Source organism: Anopheles bellator, chromosome 1 (assembly GCF_943735745.2).
Source record: "Anopheles bellator chromosome 1, idAnoBellAS_SP24_06.2, whole genome shotgun sequence".
In the NCBI taxonomy this organism is placed as follows: Eukaryota; Metazoa; Arthropoda; class Insecta; order Diptera; family Culicidae; genus Anopheles; species Anopheles bellator.
Window position 1 is genome coordinate 56,626,895 of NC_071285.1, and position 17,016 is coordinate 56,643,910.

General features: G+C 54.4%; 4 protein-coding genes across 4 annotated transcripts in view; 1 reads left to right on the forward strand and 3 right to left on the reverse strand.

The window, feature by feature from the left end:
* The window catches only part of LOC131216647 (peptidyl-alpha-hydroxyglycine alpha-amidating lyase 1), a 1,924-nt gene extending 1,506 nt beyond the window's left edge, over nt 1-418 (reverse strand). Inside the window, exon 1 of the mRNA XM_058211196.1 lies at nt 93-418. Coding sequence (XP_058067179.1) covers nt 93-312 — 220 coding nt within the window. The 5' untranslated portion in view covers nt 313-418. The remainder of the gene's footprint in view (nt 1-92) is intronic.
* A 796-nt stretch (nt 419-1,214) lies between these two features.
* On the reverse strand, nt 1,215-10,605 carry LOC131214787 (protein dopey-1 homolog). Its single transcript, XM_058209122.1, has 8 exons — nt 3,622-10,605; nt 3,403-3,550; nt 3,188-3,340; nt 2,917-3,112; nt 2,522-2,533; nt 2,181-2,348; nt 1,962-2,115; nt 1,215-1,883 (listed from the first exon to the last, which is right to left on the reverse strand). Exons 1-8 carry the CDS (start codon nt 10,603-10,605, stop codon nt 1,671-1,673), a joined length of 8,028 nt encoding a protein of 2,675 aa, XP_058065105.1. The 3' UTR covers nt 1,215-1,670.
* Nucleotides 10,606-12,991: 2,386 nt separating this feature from the next.
* On the forward strand, nt 12,992-15,298 carry LOC131205394 (xyloside xylosyltransferase 1). The gene has a single exon (XM_058197475.1). It carries the CDS (start codon nt 13,426-13,428, stop codon nt 14,647-14,649), a length of 1,224 nt encoding a protein of 407 aa, XP_058053458.1. The 5' UTR covers nt 12,992-13,425; the 3' UTR covers nt 14,650-15,298.
* Nucleotides 15,299-15,306: 8 nt separating this feature from the next.
* On the reverse strand, nt 15,307-16,821 carry LOC131205384 (otefin). Its single transcript, XM_058197463.1, has one exon. It carries the CDS (start codon nt 16,818-16,820, stop codon nt 15,402-15,404), a length of 1,419 nt encoding a protein of 472 aa, XP_058053446.1. The 5' UTR covers nt 16,821; the 3' UTR covers nt 15,307-15,401.
* Nucleotides 16,822-17,016: the final 195 nt, after the last annotated feature.

Below are 17,016 nucleotides of genomic sequence, written 5' to 3' on the forward strand. Positions count from 1 at the left end.
TCAAGCCGTGTATTAAACATTAATAAAGCGTTCAACATGATTTAACACATTTTACACCTACCGTCATTCGGTGCTTATTTATTCTCCCTTACCATGATCGGTCAACCGTGAACTAGCGGCGGTACCGTTATTAGCGGATCTCTGTTCAGTGCCGCTGCCGAGGTTGTTGGGTTGGGCGGCGACAACGCTGAGCACACACCAGAATGCCATCAATTTAAGTACTTCCGTGGGTCGCGACGTGTACATCTTTTTCGCGTTGCCAAAGGAGCGCCGATCAAAGTAGACGGGGTTCTTATCAGCCCGGCAAAACATCAGACCACGGACCAGGAGAACGCTGGGTGCTATCGGGCGTCCGATTCCGGCAATCGGAGGATATTTGTTTAATGTTTTTCAAAAACAATCACTTCAATTGAGGCGTTCATTCTGGCCCACCACTGTTTGCGCAACTGGAAACCGACAGAGAGAATCGTTGAGAATGTACAATCCAACCAACGTAGCGCGCAACTCCTTCAAGATCGAACGAACGTAAAAAAATAACTAATCTGCCAACGTGCGCGATGCGTGGGGAACAACACCTGCCATCGCACTATGGGAAAACGTGGTCATAAACCAACGTTAAAAATTGAAGGTTTTAGTTATATTTTCCATAAATAGATAAGTTATTTATAAAGTCTTCTGCGTTGAATAGATTCCGAGAATTTATCTGTCAAAGTCGAAAGAGTGATAAAAATGGCTCTTTAAAACCAACCTTTATCAGCTACTGCAACGCGATCACCACCACAGTTCTGCAATGGTAATCATTAGAAAGATAATGGATCCTTCTTTCATATGAGATAATCAAATATTTACGTTTGGCATTGTTTGTACATTTTTATCTGGAATGAGTCTACAAAGTACGAAAAATACAGTTTATCAACTTTGGTAACGCAGCAAAATAATTTCGGAGACTTGCGCCGTAATTTGGACAATTTTAAATTATTGCCAGTAACTTTTGCATCCGTTTCAATCCGTCCGTCAATCAAAACACGTGCAAAGAGTAAAAAAAAATTCGTAAAAAAGACCGTAGATTCTTTCTAAAACCCCCAATATACCCGCCTCTCTTATACAAATTCTGCATCAGTGAGACGGCTGACGAGTTGTGTAGTCGGTTTGTGGAATAAAAAACTATTTCAAATATTATTTATTCGCCCCGCGCACGCTGGATCATCATTCGATCATTAAGAGCTAAAAGTTTCATAAATTAATATAACATTCTTCACACACCACCGTGCTGCTAACCCGGGACACATCTCTGCACTCTGCCTAATCCAGTGTGGTCCATTTTAGCTATTGCCTCCGGGAGCTCCTACCAACAACATTTAACACCTGTATTTTATGTTTTCGACTCGATTCAGTCACATCGATAGGGGGTGGTCAAGTCAACGGGTAGTTCCATTAATTCTTAGTTCGCATACACACAACACACACACGCAATGAACGAGTTCCTTGCATTACATGATTTAATTTGACTCAGTCATCGAGGGAAGAAAGAGAAAATAACAACTAAAATGTACATAGTCGATACTGACGCTACTAAACACCACCAAACAACATGCTGCTCTCTCGAGGAGAAGGAAAATACTGAAGAAAATCACGATGAGTAGTAGTGCCGTGCCCCAGAGCAGAGGCCACTATTTCGCGGGTGGAATTTTCTCGAGAAAATCCAGCGCTAGCACTTGCTCCACTTCCTCCAGGCACTGCTTGGTGTCCTTCTCGGTGTCACTGTACGAGATGTGCGACGGCCAGCGCATGGAGAGGGTCGAGAAAAAGCCGTACAGGTCCTGCAGCGTGTTGATCGACTGGCACGTGAGCATAATGTGGCTGCCCTTGGTCGTTTGTGTTTTCTGCTGGCCGGCGAGGAAACAAGAAAAATAATTGGATAAAGCCCGAACCGTCCGACCAGAGCCCGCGGCTATACGTACCGGCGAATGCGAAGTGTACCGAAGATCCATGAGCTGCGATATCCTCGAGACGTGCGGTACGAAAGCCACCACGGTTTTCTCGTCGCATCTACCCGTCGCTGTCGGTTTGTGATGGAAGTTCTCGTTCTGGCTGCTCACAAACGCCCACCGGTACCTAAAACAAACCATTGAGGAGGTCATCATTCACTACGCCCTAGTACGACTGCACCGTAACATTACATTTGAAAGTGTGGTAGAATGGTGGCCGGCAAAACGCAACCCAGCTCCAGCAGTTTGGCCGTTTCCAGCTGCACCATCCGCCAGTGCGGGTGCCCGTACGAGTACAGCCCGTTGTTGGTGTTGGTCACCCAGGCCGTGTCCAGTCCGGACAGCATCCGTATGTGTTGACTGGAGAAAAACGGGGCGAAAAACGAGACACCAATGAGCACCAGGTTCTTCCAGAAAGGCGACACAGCACAAGCGAGAGAGTTTCGTCGGTCCACCCGTCGTCGTGCTAGGGTGCTGGACACATCCGCCGTCGGTTTTCAGTCAGCGCACGCGTGCCAAAGGCTGTTTCTTACCTTGATTGGGATCTGTGTTTTGGGTTTCAATTTCGAATAAGGCGTTCAGTAGTATTCAGTAATGGTGGTGAAACACAAACAACCAATGAAGAAGGACAGTGATCGCGACAGTGATCGACGGTGTGTGTGATCGGTGAGTGACAGTGGGGAAAAGACAAAGAGAAAAAATGGTAATATTCATCAGTAGCGTTACACGCGCGGACCCCCACAGACATCTACCAGAGAGCGGGATCAAGAATGTTGGAAGAAATAGGGAACGAAAGGCAGCAAGAGAACCTACAAACGGAAGAAACTACTACGAAACCAAACGGAAGGCCAAGAACGAAAAGACAGTTGATAGAGCTAAATCAAAGAAGAAGCTACGCGAAACCCAGCCCAGCAGAGCAGACCCCTACCTAAACTCTTCCGTGTCCGTCATCAGTTCTTGCTCGAGCGATAGGAACACCTGCACCATCTCGGCGATAATGATTGGCCACAGGCTGGTCACGTGATCGGCCGACATCCGGAGCAGCAGCACGCGGAAGCAGAGAAACACGGCCGACTGTATGAGCGGTACGACCTGCGGCAATCGCAAACTGTTGGCAAGTTGTTCTGTGTGGAAGAAAAGAAGTGTTGGTTTAGCCGAGAGGTCGGATCATGCGCTTCTATGCCAGCTGTAAGCATCACCTTGAATCTCCGGCATGTATTTATGGTACTGGTCAACCTCGCTGCAGAATATCACGAACGCCAGGCGCTTCAGCAGCAAGGCCCGCTGCTCGTACTCTTGCTCTTTCGAGGTGAATATGTTCAGCGAACCGGTCTGGGCCAGCGGTAAACGGTCTGGAAATGGGACAAAATAGAATGTCACGCCACGCCATGCCTTGCGGGTGGACCGTACTCACTCATAAGATCTCTAAAGGTAGTGTTATCACAGGTCATCAAGCTATCGAGAATGGTTTTCCAGTAGGGCATACAGCGGCTGTCCATCTGGAAGAACGTGTTGTCCAGCAGCAGATCCAGCGCATCCTTTCGCCAGGCTTTCCGAATGTACTGTAGGGTGTGAAACAATTTGGTTTAGATTAGGGAAAAGCTCCCCACATCACGATCGTGCGATCACTGACCTGATACGTGCTCAGGCTGGCCAGCAGGTTCGAGCAGGCGTGGAACGTCGGAATGTTCTTGGCGGTGTGCGTTTTCAGGTAAGGCACAATGTTGTACATGACACCGGTAACGATCGTGGTGACCTTGTCCTTTTCCTGCGAACTGAACGCCACGTCCAGTAGCGACGCCAGGAGGGCGGCCAGTATCGACTGGGCCTGTATCGAGTAGTGCTGGCTGGACGGCATCAGCAGCCCATCCTTGCCGGTGGCGTCGATCGAGCTAAACTCTTCCTTCACCGACAGATTCCGACGCAACCAGGTCGTCTGCTCCAGGCACGAACCGGCCACATTCGAGACCGCTTCCACTAGCCGCGACGTAACGTCGTGCAGGTCCCGCAGATCCTTCTTGTCCGAGAACGGCATCGTCGGGCAGCGCTGCACGAACTCGTTCAGGATCGAGAGCGCCACAAACTGGGCCGTTATCTGCAGGGTCAGACAGTCCTTCAGCAGCGCGTACAGCGAGCTCCAGCAGTCCGTGTACTGCGCCGGCGACACACCAGAGATGAGAAAGAAGTAAAGCAGCTCCAGTGCGCTCACCTCCAGATTCAGCCCCACCGGTGGCTGGTAGATGTGCGGTGGGCTCTTGATCACCTGGTGCATCGTCTGGATGAACGAGTCCACCGACATGATCCGAATGCCCGTGATCAGCTTCACCAGCAGCAACTGGTTGTCGCTGGCCTGTGGCAGTGCCCTCGTCATGATCTCGAAGAAGTCCACCTCGGACCCGTCGCCGCTCGGCTCGACACCGGGACCACCGCCACTGCTACGCTCGTGCCATGCGACGGCGATCGCCGTCAGGAAGTTGGTGCCGTAGTGCATCGAGATCGGACTGAGAAACTCCAGTAGCTGGTGCTTGACGCGCCGGAAATCGCTGATGCTCGTCTCCCACAGGGTCGCGATCGTAATGATGATCCGCGGCAGGTGGCTCAGGATGGCCGCTTTCGCCACCTCCTGATGGCTCTTTTTGACCTGTTGATTACTTCCGCCGCTCAGCAGGGACGACGAGTACGACAGGAACACGTTCACGATGTTGTTGATGATCTGGCCAGAGTGGGTGCTCGAGGCGGTCATCAGCCCACCAGTCGTCGACGCATTGAACATGCTGGCCAGCGACATTTGTTGCGCGCTGTCGAGCAGGCAGTAGTGCGCCAGCACCGTGATCGCTTCCAGCTGCGACACAATGTAATCGATCGACTGGACCAGAATTCGGTCACGCTTTGTCACACGATCCAGGTTGCTGCACAGCTGGTGGATAACACTGATCACAATGTTGGTCAGACTGGCGGGTGGTAGGCAGGTTAGGCACGCGGTCACCATGTCGGTCCAGTTCTTGTGCACGTGCTGCAACCGTTCGCACGCCAGCGCGGACAGAATCGTCGATAGGAACATCGGTTGCTGGGCGAGCAGCTGATTGGGGATGTACCGGTACGTTCGCTTCGTTTCCGGTGCTACCTTCGTGGGCGAGCTGCTCGACCCACTCGAACCCTCCTTCGTCTGACCAGCACCGCCACCGCCGCCGCCTGCGCCGGGAACGGCACCCTTGACTGCGTCGACCCCTGCACGATCATCCGCACGCTGCAGCGTGATCTCGTGCTCCAGCTTCACCACGGCCAACAGCAACCGCAGCAACTCGATCTGGTACGCTTCGGCGTTCTGGCGCGTACTCTCAGGGTCGCTGTAGCGCAATACCTCGTCCGCGTAGCACGTGTACCCGCCAGGGGTCGCAAAATAATTCACGGACGACGCCAGACAGTAGAGTACGATCTTCTGCACCTTGCACTTCTCCAGCAGATCCGCAACGTACGCGGCCAGGTTCTTGCCAACGTCCTTCAGCAGCGCCAGCAGTTCGCCGAAGATGGTCGTCATCAGCTCGATGCACTCGAGCTGTACCTTGGCGTTCGTGTTGAAGTCGTCGCGCGATGGCTGCTGGCCCTTGCCGTCCTTGCCGTCCGTCTGGTAGCTGCGCGTGTAGTACAGTAGCACCGTGAGGATCACCTCCAAGTACATGCACCCGCGGTACAGATTCTGATGCTCGGAGTCGTCGCGCGCCTCCGTGAACCCTTTGCCGAAGATGTTACGCCGGTGGCGCAGCAGCAGCGACTTGATTTGACCACTCGAGACCGACGTCGTCACCGAGAGGCACAGGAAGAAGCGCGCATCGTTCGTCAGGATGTTGCGCAGTGTCTCGATCGTGTACAGGATCTGCTTCGTGTTGAACACCGATTCGTATACAAGGAAGTGCGTGTGGAACGGATACAGCTTGTTGCCGTTGCGCCAGCTCTTGATGCGGGTGAACGATATCTTTGGCACCGCCGGCTTTTCGTCCTCTTCATCCACCTCTGGCTCCCCGCCACCCGCCACCGCCGTTCCGGTGGATCTACGATCTACCGAACCGCATCCATCGTCGTTATCACTATCGGTTACCGTGAGCGTACCGTTCAGGGACGCCGGAAGCCCGTTGGTCAGCGTGTACGATGAGCCGGAGAGTAGCGAATCGTCTCCGGCACCGGAACCGCCGTTGCCTGACGAAATCAGATACGTTTTCCGGTTCCGAAACCGATCCCGCGACTTGCCGATAAAGTCGACGATCGGGCCTTCCTCGACGTACCGCTTGATCGGTTCGTTGTCGTACCCCACCGCTCCGCGCAGCAGCCGCGATCCGCGGCTACGCTCTGTCCGCCCGCGCGGATCCGTTTCACTTTCGTTCGTGTCGTCCAGATCGGATGCCGATCGGTGAAAGTCCTTTCTCGACACACCGCCGCTACCACCGGCTCCGCTTACGGCCAGTGAACTCGGCTCCGAGATGCCACTGTCGGCATCGCCCGTCGTCGTCGTTGCCGCCAGCAAGCCCATCGAATTGGACCGATTGCGCATTGCAGAGCCCTTGCCGATCGGCAGCTGGTCCGATTCGAGCGGATTGATGATCACAGAAATTTTACCATATTGGCCATCGTCCACCACGACGCCACCGCCAGTGGGCACCGCCGTCACGGTGGACCCTCCCAAACCTCCTCCTCCTCCTCCTCCTCCTTTCTTCCCCGTACTCTGGTTCGTCACATAGTTGGACACTATCATATGGCCAGCGCTGGCACCGGTCCCACTGCCAACAGCGTTGGCTCCGGTGGCACCACCACCTTTCGAACCGCCGCCGCCACTGCCACCGATCGAAACGCCGAAAATCTTCTTCTGGATCGATCGGATTGGGCTCCGCTTTTTGCCCAGCACGGCGGCCGGGTCCATGTGGTACCGTATCTGGCCATCCTCCGAGCTGACCGCGAAACAGGCCTGATTCAGCTGCACGTCGGCATCGGCCAGTAGCTCCTTCTCCCACTCGCTCATCCCCGGCACACCCGCGCCGGCCGTGGCCTCGTCCTGCTCCAGGCCGATGCCCCGCAACCGCTTGGGGCAGAAAATGCTCAACCGTTTGGTGCTCTCGTTTAGCAACGTTTTGAGCAGCAGCTTCAGGATGCGCCCGATGTCGCCACGCACCAGGGCCTCCCGCAGCCAGTTGGCCGTTTTCACCTGTATCGACACGTTCCGGGGCAGCGTCAGTGAATCCAGCACCAGGAAGAGCAACTTTTCAAACTCGTTCCCATGGAACGTGTCGCGGCCGAGCTTCCACAGGAGCTGAAACTTCCGGAATCCTTCCGCGTCAATCTTGAGCTCCGTTTTGGCCAGCGTCGGTATCTGCCACAGGCCCTGCAACGCCACCCGGCTGCCCCGGCGCACCGTGCGTTCCACAATTTCACGGTAGTGGCCTTCGGCGTCCTCGCCATCATCGAACAGCGCCTGTGGCACGAGCAACCGGTCAATGATGACGCTCTCCGTAAAGCGACTGTCCAGGCAGTTGTGCAACCGATACAGCAGCTGACTGATCATGCGCGCTTCCGGCCGGGCTGCATCCAGATAGTTCCACAGCATCGTCGTCAGCACCTGAAACACCTTCGTGCGTCGCTCGAGACAGTTGACGTGCGCCAGCTTCAGCAGTGGCATCATCAGCACGATCGTTTTGCCCGACGACTCTTTCGACGACTTCCGGCCGTTCGTTCGCAGCAGCCCAATCATATCGATCAGTGTCTGTGCGGCGGCGAGCTGCGTATCGAGATCGGGCACAAACACCGTCAGCACCGTCAGCGCCTTCAGCCAACCGGGCACGTCCTCTATCCGCTCCGTGCTGGCGTTTTCGTTGCGATAGCTCGGAAACGATGACATCTCCGTCAGGACGTTGCACGCCAGCTTAAGCGCGTTCCGCAACGACTCGCCGATGTGCGTGCGGGCCACACGGGCCAGTTTCTCGTTACCCCGCACCAGAAGGGCCGTTTCGTACTCGTTGTGCGTCGGTGTGTGAACCGGTGTTGCCGTTGTCGTCGTCGTCGTCGTCGCCGCTGAGTGTCCCTTAACCGACTGGGCCAACATGGCGTTCAGTTTGGCGCGCGAAGACTGCGAGTTTATCGTGAGACAATCGAACAGCTCCTCCAGTTCGGTGGCGAGCGTATTGATCACCACAAGATCTTGATCCGGATCGGCCGTTGACCCGAGGAAGAGATTCTCCTGCAGGCTAACCTGCTCCTCCTGCTGCTGCTGGCCGCGACTGGAACTGTCCACCGTCGCCGCCAGCAGCTTGCGGCACACGTACAGCTCGTAGAAGGCCACATACTGCCGGATGCAACGATCGAGGATCGGGCAGTCGGGCAACTGGGCAATGGCCGCCGAGGCCGAATTTGCTTCCGCGGAGGGCTGTATTTTAATCACGATTCCTCGACCGCCGCCAGTAGCCGCTAGGGCTTCTTCTGCCCCGCTGCTGGCGCTATCACTTTGGCTGGAACTGACACCGTAACTACCACTGCTACTACTGCTACTGCTAGTGCTGCTGCTGCTGCTACTGCAACTGAATCGCTTCTCTTTTCCGCTCTCTTCGGCCCCACTGTTGGCCGTCGTCGTTCCCGTAAGACCATTTTTCAAGTTGGGTGCCGAACTGGCCCCACTCATCGTCACTTCCGCCTCCGATCGGTTGATCTTCGTCTTGCTGGCCCCCTTCAGGGAGCCCTCGCGTGAGCTCGTGCTCAGCTCGGTCAACTTTGTGTACGATTTCGACTTTTTGTTCTTCTTGCCATACTTGCCACTTGCCACTTGCGCACCCGACGAGTTCGGTCCACCGTTCTTTTTGTGCAGCCCCTGGCTCGAGCTGGATCGCTGGAAGGGTGCCTGGCTGCTAGCGTCACTGCCGGCAGTAACTTGCAGCGACGACTCGTGGATCTTCGAATCGCTACTGCTTTTCTCGAGCCCGACTCCGCCCTCCTTCGCTTCCTGGGCGTTACTCGGTGTGGCGCTGGCACTGCGACTCGTCAGTGACAGATCGAGAACACGTTCCGACATGATCATCGGTTGAATTTTGGACACAATCTTCACGCACAACCGCAGCGAGGCGGCCACTTCAACCGAGTGCATATTGTCCACGTACACCGTCAGCATGCAGATGAGGGACAGCAGGAACTTTGGCAGGTGGACGCGCGTCGTTTCGTTGTACATCTCCAGCGAGAGCGTTTCGAGCAGGAACTCGGTCAGGTGGCACACCTCGACCGTGCCCGGTGGGCCCGAGTCGATGCGAATGCCGGCCAGTTCGTCGTGCCGTGCGCGTTCCGTGCGAACGGCCGCCTCCCGGTACAACCGTGACATGTAGTTCCAGATGTAGGCCGGATCGAACGTGGAGAACAGTAGGTTGGCCGACTTTTGCACCTCCAGATTGCCGTTGCAGAGCGAAATGGCCCGTATGATGTCGCACAGCACGTCGTCCAGGATCCGCAGCCCGATTTCGGCCTTATCCAGCAGGGAGATCAGGATACGGTACGGGCTCAGATCGACCGGGCTGTGGGCGATGCTTTCCTGAAGGATCATCTTGAACGCCACGATCAGGCGCTTCTTGGCGTGTTGCTCAAAGTACGTGTGGGGACTATATGACGCCGGCGCTACTGCCGCCGCCGATTCAGCCTTGCCTTGCAGGTGGTGGTGGTGGTGATGCTTTCCCAAGCTCGTGTCCGAACCCAACAGCCACGAGTACAGGCGCCGATTGAGCGACATATCGCGCCGCAGGATCGTGTTGAGGGCCGTTTTCACGAGCCTTGTCGCATACACCTCTGACAGGATGCCCTCTACGTGCATCGGGAACGCAAGCAACAGGAACTCGAGCGTGTTGCGCTGCACCAGAATAACGCCATCGGTTAGACAACTGCACAGCCCGTTCACCATCAGCTCGACACTGTTGCCCATCAGCTCCCGTTGCGCCGCACACGGTATCTTCTTGTCGTAGTGCTCCAGCACGTACGTAATGGCCGGTAACCGTACGGACGCGTTCGTCACGATGCACTCCCACAGGCAGGTGTAGAAACACTCCAGCTTCACCGCCACACATACCTTGTCCAGTAGCTGGTTGGTGCGCTCGAAGTGATCCTGTCCGGACTCGAGCCCCGGAAACACTCCGCTCAGGAAACCACTCAACGCTGGCCGCAGCTTTTCGCCCAGTGGAACGAAATACTTTTCGTAGATCGATAGTAGCGCCGGTCGCACATTCATGGCCGAGTAGCCGAGCAGCGGAAACAGACCGGCACTGTAGATGAACAGTTCCGAGGCAAGCCGCTCGACACCGATGTTGCTGAAGATGACATCGTATGATTCGAGTGCCTTCAGGTGCACCCCGGACGGTAGGGCCGGATGCATGCACTGTGCCAACCGCTTCGAGATCTTGATCCGCCGCGGAATGATCTGATACAGTGCGTTCGAGGAGATGACCTTGTTGAGCTTCCCGAGTGCCGAGATCAGGTCGGCCCACTCGCTAGAGTATTCGAAGTTTTTGAGCGCTTTGTCAATGTTCGAGATGTACACCCGGTACTTGGGCTGTTTCATTAGCTCGTACTCCTCCATCAGCCCGGACCCGGTGGCCGAATCCATCGCTGTCAGCGCCGTCACTGTAAGCAAAAGTTTGTATCTCAATGAGTCATACGTTACGAGTGTTGATACATTTCAAGCAAACATTGCGAACCCTGTGCCGCCGGTGCCTTATCTAACGAACCCAAGCCTAAGACACCGTTCAATAAGAAAAACGCGGTCCATCAAGCCTACCTGTACGTCCGATAAGCAAAGGCTGACTAGATTCCGGGTAGGCAGGCCACTCATTGCGGGGAGCGCGCGCGTCTGAGATGTAAGTCGCAATGATAACGAAATCCTACCGGAACCATTAGAAGATAAGGGTGCGCGTCTCGCGACGGGAAACAACTGAAGGAACTACTATCTACTATATCTCGCAAGTGTAGATAAGCAAACCGGGAAAGTATAATAAAACAGCGCTTACTCAGTCGTAAGCAAAACCACAACGCGAAGGCAACCGGTACGAACCGGTAATGTTGGTCAAGGTTTTCTCGTCTGCCGGTCGCGAGTCGCTTATAGGTCGGTTCAAGGAAAAAGATTCCAATCGTGCTAATGTTTTTTTTTGGCATATCAAGAGCCCAAAAAACAACGTTGCCATTCAACCGCAGACTCCGTGTCCACTTGAACTTCTGGTTCTCTACTTGAACGAGAGTTGTTGTGTGCGCTCTCGCTCGTCCCGAAATAGGGTGTCTACTAGATTGGAGGTCGTTACCAAGCAGCCGTGCTGTAAGAGCACAACGGTTTGCAGTTATTCCATCCACACTAGAGCCCTGTGCACAATATCTAGTAACCAGCAAGACGGTGGCTTTCCAACGCGTGCTGTGCCCTGTTGTTACAAACAACACCCTGTTACGCTGCGGTGCGATATGTTGGCAAAAAAAGGGGCTACACGCTCGTTACGAAATACAAATTGATACACAGACCCTTCCAACCGAGCGGCACATCCAAGCAGCCAAAGGTGTGACGATTCAGCCCTCTCTCTTATGCGGTTTCTTGCAAAGTGATTCTGATAAGCTACATGCGCCCGATTGGGGAGTCCCCAATTCATCAATCGCGGACCATTGGGAGCAATAAGATTGGGGCCAGCATTGTTGGCCTCTCCTAATCGGTTTGAAGCTCCCTCTCCACAGCAGAGTCGCCCGTGCCTGCTTCGCTTTATCGAACGAGGCACGAGCCGAGCCGAGAAACAAAAGAACAGTAAACCACCATTTACAGTTATTTCAGTGACTGCGGAGAACCGTTGCGTTGCACTACATATTTCACCACTTTATCTACACCGTCCCATGTGTGGGGGGGATTCCCAGGTTCCCCACAATCACCGCCCCCTTGTGGCCAAGAATAATTTCAAACACAATTTCCCCCGATAGTCGTAATGCACTTTCCGGTGTCGCGCGTATCGCGGAAAACGCTTTTGCGTTGTTGCGCGTTACAACAATCCCCCCCACACTGTTCGTTCCCTTCTAAGCACCCCCACAGCAAGGTGGGGATGAATCGGTCGGTTCGTTCAGAACTCCTACGTTCCTCTACCTAGTATACTTACGTGTCTTTGCGTTCGATGGCGGCGGGGGACACCACCAACGGGACACGCATACGTCCCCCCGTCGGATGCTACGTTTGCACAACGCACTCGATTCTGCACTTGATCTACTTCTTTGTGTGAACTACTTTTGCTTCCAACGCGCAGCACTGCTCAGCATACCACGAAGTCACCGACCGGTCCCAACCGAGACGCGGCGAGCGCCTCGGCGAGCAGAATAAATTATTCTTTGCCACCACGGCACAATAGAAACGCGAAGCAAAGCAAAAAATCGATGATGCTGCTGACGACGTGTTCCTGTTCTCGCCTTACAGCGCAGATAAACAAGACTTTGTTTGACAGACGACGAGACGGACTGGGTCTGCTGACGATGGGGCCTTCTGCGGTGACTAGATTGGATGTCGCGGAAAAGGCTGTATAATTACGAAGCTCCAAGAGTTTATTACTTTCGACTACGTGCAGTTCTAGCGGAACGGCACTAACTTTTACACTTCTCAGCCCGTCCACTACTTCTCTTTGACCTCCACAGCTGGATGACTCGATTGGCCAATCGCGAGTGTGCAGCTATGTGTGTGTTTACTTTCGCGAACTCGTGTGACGTTTCACGCGCGAAACGTCAAACAAGAAACGTCAACCTATTCGCGATTACACCGACCCGTGTTAGAAACTGGCTGTGCGATCCCGAATTCCAGCATCTTTCTCGTAGGCTGAGCGTATTAATAATGCTTTTTTTCCAGCGAGAACATTTTTTGTGAAATAGAACTGTTTGAACCACAATGCCTCCAGTGAACCCTGTCGGTCTAAGCGTACACACGCGCGGTCGGTGTAATTGAGGGTCATGTTTTCACAACAAACAGATCCCTGTGTGTTTTTTTGGGGCAAGCGAACGCATCGGCGCACCGCGCGCGCACGGCAAAAGGATGGTACACAGGAATGCCCGTAGCTGTCAACGATAGGTGCAGGGGACAAGGATAACACAACGCCGAGGGGTTGAAAAAAGACAACTGATCCACTTTGGAAGGCGAGCCGCCAGAACTCGGAGCCCGTGTATCGGCTTGTAGACGGCGGCGCAATCGATCGATAAACGCGATGCAGTAGCGTGTCTGGGGGAGGACTCTCGTCGTTGCTGGTGCTGTGAAGCGTGGTTATGAAACTAGGGTCCTCTGGCCGCCGTCGTCGGAGTGAGTGCTATCTGGACCAGCAGGGTGCGAGTGTGCGCGGTGTTTGGCATTAGCGGCGGAGGGCTGGCTATCATCGATTGGTGGCAGCGACGGAGGCGGTGGTTCGCCCTGCCACGGGTCGGTCAGATGAGCATGAACAAAGCCCTGGTGGTTTTCATTGCGGCCAGTGGCCTGCTGCTGTTTATCTACGCCAACAGCAGCAGTGTGTTCAATCGGCATCTGCTGCCCAAGGAACCACCGTCCACCGGGGGAGTAGCGGCGGCCGTACACCACCAACAGCACCACCATGGACAGCACCCTTCGCAACGGAACAACAGTGCCGTCGCCACCAGTAATGGATTGGTGGCCACGAACGAAGCCGCCCCACCGAGCAAGCTGAAGCGCGTAAAGTACATCGCGAAGGGAACGAACGGCACCGAGTACAACATCTTCCTCATCTACACCAAGGAAAGCCAAAATCTCATCCTGCACAGCCAGCTGGAACTGTTCCTGCGAAGTCTGCTCAAGTACTCCACCATCGAGCTGCACCTGCACATCATCACGGACGAGCAAAGCGAACGGTCGGCGGAAGAACTGATCAGGCAGCAGATCGAGCGGTTCCAGCGGACCGCATTCTACACGCTGTACGATGTGCGCGACTGCGCGGAAAAGGTTAGCGACATCGTGCGCAACATGATGCCACTGTTCAACTACCGGTCCGGAAGCTACTACAGTGATGCCTTATTTCTGCTTTCGCTCGGCCTGCACCGTATCGTGGACCAGCGTATGCGCCATGCCATTCTGATAGACTGTGACGTCGTGTTCCGGGCGTCGGTGAAGGAGCTGTTCGATCAGTTCGAAAGCTTCAGCCCTGACCAGATGTTTGGGCTGGCCCCAGAGCTGACCCCCGTTTACCGGCACGTACTGTCGAGGTACCGGTTAAACAACCCACACACACTGTTCGGTAGTCCGTACTATCTCGATAAGCCGCTTCGTGCTGCTGCGCCATCGGGAGGCGTGGGGGACAAACGAACACGCCACGGTTACCCCGGCCTAAACTCGGGCGTCGTGATGCTGCACCTGGATCGCATCCGACGATCGCGGCTGTACGAGGAAATCATCAAAGAGAGCACGGTCAAGAGCATGGCCGAAAAGTACTCCTTCCAGGGGCACCTGGGTGATCAGGATTTCTACACCCTGATGGGGTTCGAGTTTCCCGGGCTCATCTATCGGCTCGATTGCGTGTGGAACCGACAGCTGTGCACGTGGTGGCGCGAACACGGGTACAGTGACATATTCGACAGCTACTTTCACTGCGAGGGAACGATAAAAATCTACCACGGCAACTGCAACACCCGCGCGCCGGAGTAGAGCTTTGCGCCCCACGCAGTACCGTTCACATCCAACATTCCACACTTGGCGTGATTCGTATTGGATCTCAAACCTTTTCGAACCCTGTGCAGAGACGCATGCTCTCTCGCTCCATCTCTCTCTATCTATGTCCTATTAGCATAGTTTACTTATTACGGACGCTTCCAAGAACGGGATCCGGATTTGGCGCGAAACAATGGTGACCCGTGCAATAGAGTTACGTTTTTACGAGTTACGTGCATTTTATGCCCCATATTTTAATGAGCCTGTTACAAACCCCAGATCGGAGACTTTTATTTGCGTGATTTAACTTTAGCTGCTAGGAAACGTGTTGCGAGATCAGGCGCGCCAGGCCATTCGCCATAGAACCCCATTCAGCGATGCATAGCAACGGTTGCTGAGAAGTTGAATTTTAACTTCGGTCCAAGCAACACGCGGTATCTAAGAATCAAACTAGGCTAGGGACAGAGTAAGGAATGTTCGAAAAAAAGTTATTCAGTTCTGGTCTCTTGATGAGTTCGCCGAAACGCAGGTGGGGGTCGTTTGTGACCTCGGCACGATCCTTGCTGGCCCCCGCTGGCAAAAAGTGAATTGATCGGTTTACAGACCAGAAAACGAAATAATAATAATAAAGAGAAACCATTTTCCCTTTTTTAATATTACCATTTATTATCGACAAACGACTGTGGAGAGTATGAATTTGAATTGCATTAGTGGTGGCACCATATACATCGCGCTTCGAGTGAGGATTTTTAGAGGAAGAAAAACACGAATATAAAAATAACCGCCAAAAGGACGATAACTGTGTAGAACAACTTCTGAATTCTGTACCGCTGATCGAACGCCAGTATGCTCTGACGGACCGACGATCGAAAGCTGTCGGTTGTGCCCGGTTTGGACCCGCTCCGATAGGGGGCCACCGATTCGCGGGCCATCGCTCTGTACCGGCTGGTAGACGGTGGTGGTGCGGGCTGTGGATTATAACTCCCCCTTGCTCCGAAAGTCGACCGGAATGAACTCGAACCGTTTCCACCTGCTCGATCACCGAATGCCAGCGTCGTGCGTCTCCATGGCATGTCGCCTTCATCTTCGCCGCCACCGATTAACGATTGTTCCGCTGCTTCGGCTCGCAAACGAGACAGTCGTTTGGTGAACTCACTCAGATACGGCGAATCTGTCGGATCGTAGGCCGGTGCCTTGTCGCCCCGAGTAGTGGCCACACTGGCGCGGTAGGTGGAGGGTTTTGTGAAGTTCGGAGTTGGTCTTGATGCCGGAACGGTGCTACTAGCAGTGCTGCTGCTGCCGCGATCACCACCGAACATTTCCTGCCGGTCCTTGGTATACGTTGTCCGGGTATTTTCAACCGAATGCGTTGTGGTGCGATCGTACAGAGTTTCTTTTAGTGCCGGGGCTGGCGGCTGTTGAAATATGGTCGGAGCCGATGCAAGTTCCATCTCATCATCATCATCGAGCACGATCGTTTCTATTTCCGCATTACTGGCAGTCTCAGGATCGACTTCCATCTCCTCGAAGATCGGGTGAGACGGTAGGCCTCGGGCCACGTCCGTCTGATGCACGTACGACGTCGTGAGCATTTCCGCCCGGGACAGTGATGGGCTCTTGGACTTTCGATCACGCCGAGTCAACTGATTCAACGGTATCATATCATCGTCCGAATCTTCCTCTATCGGGGGCACATCGGGAACGGTTATCAGTGGAGTTTCGCCCTTTCCCTGAACCGGTGTGATTCTTCCCGATCGTCGTTTCGATGGAGTTTCAGCGCGTTGCGGCGCCAGTGGATCGGGTCTGGTCGCCACCGGTGGCTGCGTCGATGATGTGCCAACAAAAACAGGTTTGGCCGGTTTGGCCGACACGGCAATCGTTGCACGCCGGCTGGCGGCCGATTCTTTCTTACTCGCGGACGCTCCCTTTTTGGAAACCGAGACGGGCGTTCCGCGAAGTGGTTCGCTGTCCTCGTCCGACGAGTGCTTGGTGGTGTGTATCGTTTCGCGGCGTCCCTTGGGCGTGCTGGTACCGCCGGAAATGTGATTCTTCAGCTTCTTAAGCAACACCTTCCGGGTCGTGCTCGTGACCGGCGTGTTCGAGAGACCGTACTCAAGCAGCCTCAGCCGCAGCTGGTCGTTCGACAGTTCGTCAAAGGATTCTTCCATCTTTCGCAAGACACGCGCACAGGACGACAAACGATCTTTCACAGCACAACGGAATACAGTTCACAGAAAACAAATACTTTCAATGCATCCAAAACAAACTCTGCCTGTTGTGAAGCGCTCTGCGAAGCAAAATGCCGCTTGCTTGACGCACGAAGCTGCGTCATTGGAAGGAGCCGTTGAATTTTTTTGTTTGAAA

Bases quoted from the DNA above. Each gene is read 5' to 3' on its own strand.
- LOC131214787 (XM_058209122.1), bottom strand. From the start codon at position 10,605: ATGGATTCGGCCACCGGGTCCGGGCTGATGGAGGAGTACGAGCTAATG. The intron at 3,551-3,621 runs GTCAGTGATCGC...CACACCCTACAG, and splicing joins CCAGCCTGAGCACGTATCAG to TACATTCGGAAAGCCTGGCG. The intron at 3,113-3,187 runs GTGATGCTTACA...TCTTCCACACAG, and splicing joins ATACATGCCGGAGATTCAAG to AACAACTTGCCAACAGTTTG.
- LOC131205394 (XM_058197475.1), top strand. From the start codon at position 13,426: ATGAGCATGAACAAAGCCCTGGTGGTTTTCATTGCGGCCAGTGGCCTG.
- LOC131205384 (XM_058197463.1), bottom strand. From the start codon at position 16,820: ATGGAAGAATCCTTTGACGAACTGTCGAACGACCAGCTGCGGCTGAGG.